Source organism: Protopterus annectens, chromosome 9.part0, assembly GCF_019279795.1.
Source record: "Protopterus annectens isolate FY-2018-M chromosome 9.part0, PAN1.0, whole genome shotgun sequence".
Taxonomy (NCBI): Eukaryota; Metazoa; Chordata; order Ceratodontiformes; family Protopteridae; genus Protopterus; species Protopterus annectens.
The window spans coordinates 1,125,316,409-1,125,328,992 of record NC_056743.1 but is presented as its reverse complement, the minus strand read 5'-3'; the positions used below and the strand labels follow the sequence as shown (position 1 = coordinate 1,125,328,992).

General features: G+C 44.4%; 1 protein-coding gene across 1 annotated transcript in view; it reads left to right on the top strand.

The window, feature by feature from the left end:
* Positions 1 to 12,226, top strand: part of SPRYD3 (SPRY domain containing 3) — a 2,261,394-nt gene extending 2,249,168 nt beyond the window's left edge. Inside the window, 1 exon segment of the mRNA XM_044083977.1 lies at positions 10,070 to 12,226. Coding sequence (XP_043939912.1) covers positions 10,070 to 10,204 — 135 coding nt within the window. The 3' untranslated portion in view covers positions 10,205 to 12,226.
* The last annotated feature ends 358 nt before the right edge of the window (positions 12,227 to 12,584 follow it).

Below are 12,584 nucleotides of genomic sequence, written 5' to 3'. Positions count from 1 at the left end.
CAGAGGTCACCTGCAAGTTGCAGACTCATTGAGCAAGCCTATGCAGCTATTTCAGACAGCTCCAAATCCTGTGTCACCTATTATGCTTCCCACAGATGCCACTGCCTAGAAACGTGGATGTGCCAGTAGTTATGGCTGACATTTATCTGGCTGTACTCTGGTACACCCCACGGGGACAGCCAGTCAGGGTCACACAGGTTGTACATTATCCATGCTAGCTGGTTGTATCCATCATGATGCTGCTTACCTCATGGACATAACCATTGTTTATCCGACAGGGCCAGTCATTCAGTCATACAGTTCCACACCTCCCATGCTATCTGTTGGTGCCCATGAGGCCATCTGCATAAACATGGCCATCTTACACTCTTACAAGGCCAGCCTTTTAAGGTTACATAGTTCCACGCCATCCATGCCATCTGATGGTGTCCAGCATGTGTGCTTTGACAAGGTTGTCTGCATGTATATGACTGTCAATAGTGTATCACCCTCGCACCTGTGTGGCCATGGCAGGCATGTTTGCACACTTCTAAAGTGGTATACCATATGATGTACTGGAAGCCTCCCTTGTAGGTACTGCAGGATCACCCAGGCCATGAGTTTGAAAGCTCATTCCCGTCCATAGACATTGTGCTTCCTAACTCCTATCAAACACCCACTTATGTGCTTGGCTACCACTTCCACCTAGCGTAATCTGTTTATCATTCCACCAATATTAACATTGCTGTTCCCTACCTCTGTGGCCCACCCCACCTTTGCAAATGATAATGAATATGTCCTAGCCACTGCTCAGACTTGGGTGGGTTAAGTAATGTCATATGTACAATGTGTCCAAACAATGCACTGTATTACGTAGACAGTGTATACTATTGCATGTATCATTTGTATCCTGTATTCTCTCTATTATGGACCATAGTTGTGGATCAGACACTGCTGCTTCACCTGTGCCACAATGCATTGTACTAACCTCAGTCTCTCTAGGGGTTTCATTGTGGCCAGTTCCTCTGATAACCCCTCACCTGACTCCTCCTCTGTTTCTCATTCTGGTCTGTCACTCTACTGCTGTAGTTGTTTATAGTAGAAACATGATGTGCAGCTTGGCAGAGATGATGAATACCTCTTTGCAGGTCTCTGGGGCATATTGCAGCTCACCATTACAGATATCCAAGCAATAACCCTGGGTCTTCAGCACTCTGAGCACATGAACAATACTGTTACAGTTTTATGACAGTATGCTGGTGTGTGCCATCTCACTATGGTCTGTGGGTGGGTGTCATGACACACAGCCCCAAGACGTATCTTGCATCACCTGTAATACACAGTGATGGACATCATTATGAGAGGACTACAGCCTCCATGTCTAAAGGTATGATGTTATGTGATCCTATCTCGCCTACATTCTGACTGATGGGTTCGGAGCCGATCCCTCGGCTCCGACTCGGCACGCTTATGCCAAAGAGCGAAGTCTCTTATTGGCTGAGCTTACTATATCCCAGGATGCACCACTACCAGTCCCCCAGATCTCGTTTGCCGCTAACTAGCAAAGACGTGGTCTCGAGCTGGCTGAGCTAAGTAGTGTTTTTCACTAACTTTTTCTGTCAGGAATTTCCTAATTCTTCAACAAAAGCTGTTTTAACAGCTATATCTTACTTTTGTGTATGAGTGGTTATTTTTTTGTGGAAAATTTGTGTGGTGGTTGCGTGTTTGTTCTGACTAGAGGCCCCTTTTGAATTGAAGGGCCTTTCCCTGTCAGTCAATTGTCTTTCGAGTCCTTAAGGGTTCTTGGATCCCTTTAGTTGATTTTTCTGTTGTTGTGACAGCCTTTGTGTAAAAAAAAAAAAAAAAAAAAAGTAAAGTAAGTGTTTTTTCTGTGTTAGAGTTACTAAATTGTTGCCATAATGTCTCAGGCTCCTAGGCCTTCGGGCTTTAAGAAGTGCACTAAGTGCAGTTTTAAAATGTCAATCACAGATGACCACTCTCTCTGTGTGTATTGTTTGGGCGCCAAACATTTGCAGGAGTCCTGCAGCGTGTGTCACGCGTTTTCCTCGAGGGTCCTCCAAGAGAGGAAAAATAAACTTATTTTGAAAGGCCTCATTAAACCCTCATTTGAAGAGGCATTAGCTTCCTCTCCTTCTCCTGCTAAAAAGAAAAGGGCGTCGGCTCCGACCAGTCCGTCAGAACTGACCACCAAAAGACATAGGCAGGCTTCTCCTTCGGCTCCACGGACTTCGGAGCCGAGGGCGGAACGGTCTGCCTCGATGCCTCCAGCCTCGACTCCTCTGGGTTCGGAGCCGACGGCTGGGGCATCGAGAGGCGGGTCACCTTCATCGGCTCCACTGATCTCGGAGCCGATGAAGGTTGTCCGCTCAGACACTTCCTCCTCGGCCAAGCCCTTCGCACCGATGGAAATTGGTTTGGATACTTCTTCGGCGCCGATAATTGTCGAGTCAATTCGGAGCCGGTCCCCTAGTCCCTTGGAGCCTTTGGAGAGGCCTACTCGGACCCATTTGGTCTCTTCCAGGTCATCAAGGATGTCAGATTCGGACATAGACAGGGTGCTCCAAAGACTGTTCCAGTCCCCAGTCTTTCAGAAATTTGTTTCGGCTCCGACCCACTTGGCTTCGGAGCCGATAGCCCATTCCATTGCTATTCCTCCTCCGACCGCTTCGGCTCCGTCGGAGCAGGTGCTGATGGAGCCAGTGGAGATCCTAGGGTCGGCTCCGACCCTTACTCCAACCCCGCCTTCGGGTCCGAGTTTAGCACACGGACTTCTTGGCCGGACCCGGGGTGACGTTTGGGACCAGTGCTGTCGGTTCCTAGCCTCCCTCTCGGTGCTTCGCCGGGACTTCCGTCTGCTATCATGGCTCCGGAGACCGGACCCTCCCAGGATTCTGGGGGTCCGGCCTTCAGAGCTATGAGGAGTGCCTTGGCCAAGTCTTCTTCGGCCATCTCTACGGCTTTACCGGCACCTTCCCTGGGCATGGAGACTGGGTCTTTGGCAGTTCCCCTGTCTCTAGGCAGCGGAGCCCCGGGGCCTGAGGTTACCCCCACTGGGGGTTCCCCTCCTCCTGAGGGTCTTTAGGAAGAGAACGTGCAAGAGGAAGCACGTGGACTCCCCCGACGAGTCTCTTACATCGGACACTGATCTTGATGATGCGGAGGGGTCCCCGAAGTCGTCCTCGGATGGGGGGGTGGCTTAATGGTTAAGGTGTTTGCCTTACAAACACAAGGTACAGGGTTTGAGTCTCACAAGGGATAATTTGCTAAGCTTAAAATGGCTCACAAGGGCAGTTAGCTTAGTACTAATCTATGTCTATGTCTATGTCTATGTCTATGATGTCTCATTTGCAGACATTCTAGAGATCCTCAAGCAACGAGGCGGCTGGAATTCCAAACCCCCCTCCGCTGATGAGTCGGTGTTCCTCAAGGCCTTCGGGGCTCAGCCCTCCGCCTCCTGGGTGTCTCCGCCCTTCGACGAGCTCCTGGATTTGGTTTGTCGGAGGGCGTGGGAACATCCAGATACTGTGGAACCAGTGCCTTCTCGCCCTAACAAATTTTTGTCTGCCCCACCCGAGAAGGAGTTCTTAACGAAAGGCATGGCTGTAGATGCCATGGTGGTGGCATCTGCTACCCAGCAGGACGTGGCAGAGGCTTCAACGTCCATCCATCCTCCTAATAAGGAGTCTAGGAGCATGGACCGGTACGGGAAGCACACCCTGACTTCAGCGGCCTTTACTCTGAGGTCCCTGAATTATTTGGCACATTTCACCAGACTACAGAGGGATCTGGTCAAGGAGCTCTCAGACTCCCTCTCAGGTAACCTACCTGAGCAGCTAGCCCAGTCGGTTAGCTCTCCTCAGTTGGCTATCCTCACCTCGATTTCTAACTCGTCCATGAGGCTCATTTCATATGCGGCCGAAGGGGCGGGCAGAGCGGCAGGCACAGGCGTGGCTCACGGAGACAAGCCTGGCTGCTTGTGTCATTTTGCGGAGGCCTTCAAGTCTTCCTTTGCCGACGCTCCCTTTGATGGGTCCTCTTTGTTTGGACCCAAGGTAAAAGACACTCTTACCCGCTGTGAGCAAGAGGGAAAGACTTTATCTGCCGTAGGAGCACGTTATTCCACTCCCTTTCGGCCTTATCCCAAGGCTAAAAGAGGAGGGAAGATGTGGTTCCGCAAATCACAGAAATTCTTTCCTCAACAGCAGGAAGATTCCCTTCCAGAGGCAGAGGACGGGAAATTTTTCTGGGAGACGCCGTCCCAGAGGCGGCAGAGGCCCCCGCAACACTGGAGACCGCGAGTCCTTTCGTGGCTCTTCAGCCTCCCACACTCCATGAGGGATTGCCCGGCTGTGCTGCTCCGGAGCCAGTCGGGTGCCGCTTTGCCAAGCACCTAAAAGCCTGGGAGTCTATTACTCAGGACAGATGGGTGCTTCGGATTATTGCCGGAGGTTACACCATTCCCTTCACACACTCACCCCCACCGTCCTAAAAAATCCCGGCTCCACCTCCCAGTAAAAGGGGAATTGCAGCCGAGAAGCTTCAAAGCTGCTAGAAAAAGGAGTCATCCAACCGGTCCCCACAGACCAGATCGGATCCGGAAATTACTCAAGGTTCTTTTTAGTGCCAAAAAAGACAGGGGACCTGAGACCCATTTTGGATCTCAGCAAACTAAACCAGTCCGTCATGAAGTCCAAATTCTGAATGGTCACTTTACAATCCATTCTCCCATTGTTGGAGAAAGATGTTTGGATGTGCTCCATAGATCTCAAGGACGCCTATTATCACATACGATACATCAGACATCCAGGAGGTATCTGCGCTTCAGCCTGGGAGACAGTCATTTCCAATTTTGTGCACTGCCCTTTGGTCTCACCACAGCCCCCAGGGTGTTCACCAAGTGTTTGGCAGTAGTGACTGCTCACCTGAGGAGTCTCGGATTCCAAGTGTTTCCCTATCTGGACGACTGGCTCCTGACTGCCACCACCAGGCATCTACTACTAGGGAACCTACAAGCCACCATCTCCCTGGGTGCTTCCCTGGGAATTACATTCAACTGGTCAAAGTCTGTCTTGCTGCCTTCTCAGCGCATAAGATTCATAGGAGCAGAGATAGACTCAAAATTAATGCGAATCTTCCTTCCTACCGAAAGGATACAAACATTACAAGGTCAAGTCCGAGCCCTGCTTCTAAGATCCAAAGCCCCAGCCAGGATGGTCCTGCAACTTTTAGGTTCAATGTCTGCCACAGTTCTCCTAGTTCCTCTGGCAAGATTGCACATGAGGATTCTTCAGTGGCTGTTATCGACACAATGGTCTTTTCAGGATCTCCCCCTCAATCATCACATACTGATTACAGAAACCTGCAAACGGGACCTCTGCTGGTGGCTTCTGCCATCCAATCTGAATCAGGGAAGACCTTTTGTTATACCCCCTCCGGTGGCCACCTTGACAACGGATGCCTCCCAGACGGGTGGGGGCATTGTCTGGGCAGGTCAGTTCAGGGTTCTTGGCTTCCAAACGAAACATTTCTCCATATCAATGTGTTGGAAATGAGGGCTGTACTTCTGTCCCTACAAGCCCTCCACAAGTTTCTCCCTCAAGGCATTATTGCTATCCACACAGACAACATGTCGGTGGTCTGGTATCTAAACAAACAAGGAGGGACCAGATCTTACCCCCCTTTGCAGAGAGGCCATGAGGGTGTGGGAATGGGCAGTGGCTACCAACCGCTTCCTGGTAGCAACCCACATTCCAGGAAAATCCAATGAATGGGCAGACAGACTGAGCAGGACTATTCTCTCTCCTCACGAGTGGTCCCTGAACGAAACAGTAGCAGCTCAGATTTTCAAAAGATGGGGGATTCCGTGCTGCGACCTGTTTGCAACACCACAAAACACGAAGTGCAAAAGGTTCTTTTCCTTGACCCCGCATCAAGGGGAGGCAGCTACGGATGCTCTAGTCCAACCTTGGCCAACAGGACTGCTTTATGCTTTCCCTCCAGTTCCACTCCTCCCCAAAGTCATCCAGAAAGCTTCCCAATTAGGGTCCACAATGATTCTAATTGCTCCGTACTGGCCTCGTCAAGTATGGTTCCCCTACCTACAGAAATATACTCTGGACGGTCCTTGGTTTTTGGATCTAACTCCGGACCTTCTGGTTCATCAGTCGGGACAACAGCACCAGTCCCTTCACACTTTGAAATTAACAGCTTGGCTCCTCCACTTCCGACTTTAGTCAGAAATCACACCTTGGACCCGGAAGTTATTCACATTTTATCTTCAGCCCACAAACCCACCACTAAGAAATTGTATCACAGTAAGTGGAAGAGGTTTGCTATCTGGGCTCAACTCAGAGGCTTAGACCCTATTACTGCCCCGATACCAGAGGTCTTGAAATTTTTAACATCCTTGTTTAATCAAGGATCTTCAGTCTCTACTATTAAAGTCCAACTAGCAGCTATCTCCAAATTTCACGAATCCATAGACCCACCGCTGATGAGCAGCAGATTATGTAAAACTTTCATGAAAGGTGCTGTGCTTTTAAGACCCCAGTTTTTCATCCTGCGCCTCCGTGGGATCTTGATTTGGTACTTCGTGCCTTAACATCTTCCCCTTTTGAACCGGCTGCTACATGTGAGTTGAAATATCTGTCTTGGAAAACTGCCTTCTTAATTGCAATTACCTCTGCAAGAAGAGTTTCAGAACTTCAAGCCCTATCTATCAAACCACCGTACTTGATTTTTCACAAGGATAGAGTATCACTTAGGCCTAATCCATCTTTTGTTCCAAAAGTTTGTTCTAATCTCTGTCTCCAACAATCTCTAGAGCTACCAGTTTTCTTTCCAAAATTTTCAAACAAAGCGGAATACACCTTGCATACATTGTATGTTCACAGGCAGTTGCGCTTCTATCTAGACAGGACTCAACAAATTCGAAAAACAGATCAATTGTTTGTGTCCTTTTCAGATAATAAACTGGGTAAAACCATCACTAAAGCTACTATTGCCAAATGGATTAGAGATTGCATAACTCAGGCTTATTCCTCTTCAAATAAGCAACTTACAACATCTGTCAAAGCTCACTCTACTAGAGCTATGGCTACCTCTATTGCATTTCATTCCAAGCTCGCTATTTCTGAGATTTGTGCTGCGGCTACTTGGTCCAACCCGCACACTTTCATTTCCCACTTTAAATTGGATGTGGCATCTAAAGGGCGAGCATCATTTGGTTCCACGGTACTCAGGAGTGTTTTCCAGTGAGCCACCCAGGATTTAGGTGCTAGGGACGCTGTCCCATCAGTCAGAATGTAGGCGAGATAGGTCACATAACATCTTTTAGTTATGTACTCACCATAACTTCAGATGTTTGGGATCCATCTCGCCTACATTCCTAATACCCACCCTCCTTCCCCCTGCCTTGGAGATCAGAAGAGATTGAACGGTTTGAGTTCTACTGTTTTTATCTTGTATCATCTGTCGATGTTATATAAGCAGTGCATGCGTGTGTGCATGTATGCGGACAAACTAGATCTGGGGGACTGGTAGTGGTGCATCCTGGGATATAGTAAGCTCAGCCAATAAGAGACTTCGCTCTTTGGCATAAGCGTGCCGAGTCGGGGCCGAGGGATCGGCTCCGAACCCATCAGTCAGAATGTAGGCGAGATGGATCCCAAACATCTGAAGTTATGGTGAGTACATAACTAAAAGTTTTCTCAGTCTTTGGGAAGAGAAGGTGTTCATCTCCCAGATAGATGACCCTATGGGAAATTGCCCCACACAAACCACATTATAGGCCACACATGTGCCAGATATAAGAATTCAGTTGACTGCTAGATGGTGCAGAGGTACATTGTAAATTATACCCTGTGCAGATTACTAATTTGATACTGAAGAAGTCATTTAGACTTTGAAACTGGCTTACGTTTACTCGTGTTTTTTCTGGACCATTCAACTTCTTTAATAAATGGGTTGAACTGTTATATTATGAACGTTTCCTTTTTATCAGTTTGAGTGCTGGAAATTGACTTGGATTTGGTATTGTATTTGTTGTCAGTAGACTGCAGTTTCCTGTTGTATTTTTGCAGTCAGTTGCCCAAACCTTCTTAGAAACTGTATTCTGTCCTCTTTGAGAACCACATATGCTTCCCCATGTGTTGTAGTAGCATGTCAGGGATCTAGTGCAGGATTCATGAGGCAGATGCCTAAGAAACCCTGTCCGACATCAGAAAGTCCCTGAAGTGAAGATGGCTAATGTGCAAATCTTCATGTTCAGTGGTATAGGCATTATGCACATCCCACGCATTTGCATATGAAGATGGCACGTGTTTACAAGTTTCCTGTATGGCATCTCTCTTCACACAGTAGTGGGCAGTTATGTTCCATTCGTGGAGTTGAAGCTAAGTCAGCCACTAAAGTATCTGTCTGTGATTTAATGAGCATTGGTGCTCAGTCTCATGGTTACTAGTTACAAGAGGAACCACTACCAAGTGCTGTTCCTAGCATCTTAACAGAAACGTGATCCTTTCACCAGCAAATCACCACATTCAGAATACTTGTCACTGCATTTTCACCATTTACATTTAGCGCCATGCTTTGATAGTGTTTTACGCAAGCAATGGCACTCATTTCTATGTCTGTCATATGCATGTCATTATACAGTCATTTGCATATGATGCATACCATGCTAAATATGTCTCTGAATCAAGCCCCTTCCCTGTACATCACTTTATACCATGCTGTTTCATGTAATGCATTTAACCCCAAAGATTGTCTCAGGAATGAGTTATGAGAATTTAAGACATAAAGATCATGACACAAAGACATTTTGGGGATACTGATTAAATACTCTGTGGGGAAACTTGAACTAAAAATTGAAATGAGTCTAAAAAAACAGACCAGTACCTATGTTGTGGCTATCTCAGTTACAAGGTTGAAGTGTACTCTCTAAAACCTTTTAGGCTGTTTGGAAAGTAGTCTTATAATGAATATATGCCCTTAAATTCTAGGGGAAAATTCAGTGTCCTATTTTTCTCCAAGAGAGTGGAAGATTACAGCTAATATGGGGTTGACATAACACAAGTTCATTGTCAGGTGATTAGCCATTTCATTTTAAGGAAGAAGTGATGCCTAAAGCACAGAAAGTCAGTACCTGCTTTTAATAGTTTCTAATAAAACCTGGCTGTGTGTAGATTTTGAGACAGAATTTGGAACATGCAATTTAAATAAGAATACAGAGGCAGGACAGTTTGGAGTAAATTTGCTGTCACAAGTCTTGACAGGGAAGAAGGAGCTCTTACTTGGTGCTTGACAGCCAAATTAATGATTGAAATGAACTGGAAATATAAAAAGATATAGCTTGAAAGAGTGAAATGTTAATCACCATCCCTTTGACTGGAATATATATTGACTTGTTTTGTGCACATCCCTGGGCTTGGACCAGAGAGGTCTGAGCTAAACTAGAAGCACTAATACAAATGCTGCACTATAGAGACGATGCACAGAAATCAGCCTCCTCTTTCTTTCACATAATGCTTAAAAATTTTTTATGTAGGAAAATTGGGGAAGCATATGGGACAGATTTAGATGTGGATATTTGAAAGATACAAAGAAACCAAATTAACTGTCAAGGTATTAGAAAAAGGTAAACATATTAAGTGGCAGGGCAGAAAGAATGAAGATGTGTAAATCAGCTTTTTAAAGAAATGTTTATACTTATAACAGTGATTGTAGATATGGACAAGATGTTTCCCTTGTCCTTCTTATCTGTTCTTTTGTTTTATAGTGATATATTAAATTAAGAAATATTTGTGAAAAATAGTTACAGGTGCAAAGACATTAATAAAGCATTTGAAATGAAGCAAGATATAACAATGCCTAGAATGAATAAAGAATCCTGCTGTTATGTTTTTAGAAGGCCATTGCAGGCACCATTGTTAAACATAATTGCCATCATATTATACTCCTTTCAGAAGTGATGTGATGTTTGGTGTATTGAAAAAAGTCAAAATGCATTTTGCAGTTTCCAAAAGTATACATTTTAAAAATAGGTGTTCTTTGTTGTTTATCTGTTTAGGTGTTCTTCACTCGTAATGGAAAGATCATTGGAAAGAAAGAAGCTTGTGTGCCCCCAGGTGGCTTTTATCCTACCATTGGGATGCTGAGCAGTGGAGAGAAAGTAAAGGTGGACCTGCATCCTCTTAGTGGCTAAAATGGACTACTTATGCTGCTCCTTAATATTATAAATACACTGCAGGCAACTCATAACACCCATTTTCACTAGACTTGTCCCATTTGCGCACCTGAACATTTCTGCATATCATCAATCACAGGTGTTATTGGTGAGCAGTACTTTTCCAGTTGATTGGTACAAGGTCTGCAAATGACATCAGCTGACAGAAATAAATTGAACATCAAAGAGTTGATTCTGTAATTACATGGCATTAAAGGATCTGGTGGTCCTTGAGGTCCATTCAAAATTGTACACTAATTTTTGCCATCAGACTTCTACCAATATAGGCCTTTCTTTTTTAACGGGAAATCTGGGTTTGACTTATAGAGATAGATGTTCATAACGGTTAACTACATTTATTTAATTCTGATTTTAAGTAGACATTGTTCTGATTTTCAGCATCTGCCTGGCTGTTTAATATACCCTGTTTATAAGGAATATCAGCAGCACAGCTAATCAAATGTATGAGGGGATAAAACTGTTATGGATATATATTCAGTCATTAAAGTGAGCAGGTAAAAAAAAAGAGTAGAAATTTCCACCAGCAAAATTAAATGCACAGCACTGCAAGTGTTCACCACTTACTGCTGTCAACTGCATCTAAAAATATTGCATGCTGCTCAGATGCAAGTGAAGACTGATGATGGTAGAACAAGTTCCTTCAAGTGCCAAAGTGGATACTATACAGATGTCAGCTTTCTCTTTCCCCTTGGTCTGTAGTGCAATGCGGTATTCTGTACACAAACCTCACAACACTGGTGGTACATCAGCAATGTGCACAGTGCCAAAGTAACTATAAACCATGAAGCAACAGCACGCATAATTCTGGGTTTTTTCAATGTGGCCACCATTTAAATTACCCCACTCTTATCATCAGTGGGAGGAAAACATTGCTGAATTTTCCCCAAAGAGATAATAGTACATTTCCTAAAGTAAAAGAACACCTGTTCCAGTGGGGAAGAGCATCTTTTCTTGTAATGGCCCATTTTATAGCTAGATGGTTCTCCTGTGTGAGAAGAACTCAAGGTTACTTGTTCTGCTTATGACACCATGAGAGATTTTCTAAAAACATACAAATGTCATATAAAAGCAAGAGAAAACCAGAAGGTGAAAACATCTACTGCTTTAGCATCCTTAATAGAGCTTAGAGTTATAGTAAGTCATCTGGCACGTGCACTAGTTCCCAAGATTGTTGCCCCCACCTCCTGCATCCCAAAGATAAGGCCAAAAGAAGTCTTCCCAATTGAAATATAACCTGTGGCTTATTTAATGAATGCTAATACTGCAGGCACACACCATCAGCAACTGCCAATTGTGACCTCTAACATCTTGTCCCTTTGCCCTGCCCTAATTACATCTCAGATAGAGCTTTTAGCACCCCTATTCCTAGCTCTTTGTCACTTCTCATTGAGTGTCATTTTGAAAGAGATGGATACTTTATTTTAGGGATATGTTGTGTTGCTGCATCAGTTCAGTTTATGCTGTTGCTTTTTGAATATGGAGTAGGTAGTAAAACTGGTAGATGAAGTTAGCAACTAATGCTTGTAGCAACACAGGCTTCTTCTGTCTCTGCAAATTTTCAATTCATAGCAACACCTTTGGGGAGCATTGCATGCGGAAATGAATTGTCATAATTTACAAAAAGAGTACATTAAACATGTTATTCTAAGAGTACATATAGAGTAGCATGCCTTAGAAAATGCTGATATTTTGTTCTGTAATGTATTTTCTAAGATCAGTTTGCTTTTGCAGGTATATTTTGCACATTTTAACTGAAATATTTTAACAAAGTTCAGCCTTATAACAGCTTTGTCAGCAGAGCAGAAGGCATCATTTGCAGTTTGTTTGAATCTTTTACCCTAGCTGCCTTTGAGTTATTAACATACATCAACTGATTCATTTGACAAGTCATTTCAGACATCAAAATTTTACATTGATCCTCCTAAATTGTGTGGTTTTCTGGCAAAACAGGGAGGTTTAACATTAAATAATTGCAAAGACTATAATTACACCATTCGTATTCATGAGAAAATGCATATTAATACAAACCATGCTATTCTATCAACATTCTAAGTATATGTTGTCAGTACTTAACTGTCTCTGATTTTGATTCTGTCTCTTGTTTATGATGGCTTTTTCCCTGATTTAAGAGAGAAAAAAGGTGTATTTTCTTTCATATATGATGTACTTGTTTACACATTACATCATCTTTATTTTTATTTCCCATCACATTATGCAGGTTTCATCATGTAGCATTGTGCTTGTCAGCCTGTGATGCTACATACTTTCTTATGGTGCTGTGCTCTTTATTGCTTGGTGCTGTGCATGTATCCGCTAGTGCTATGTCTTTCTAATATAG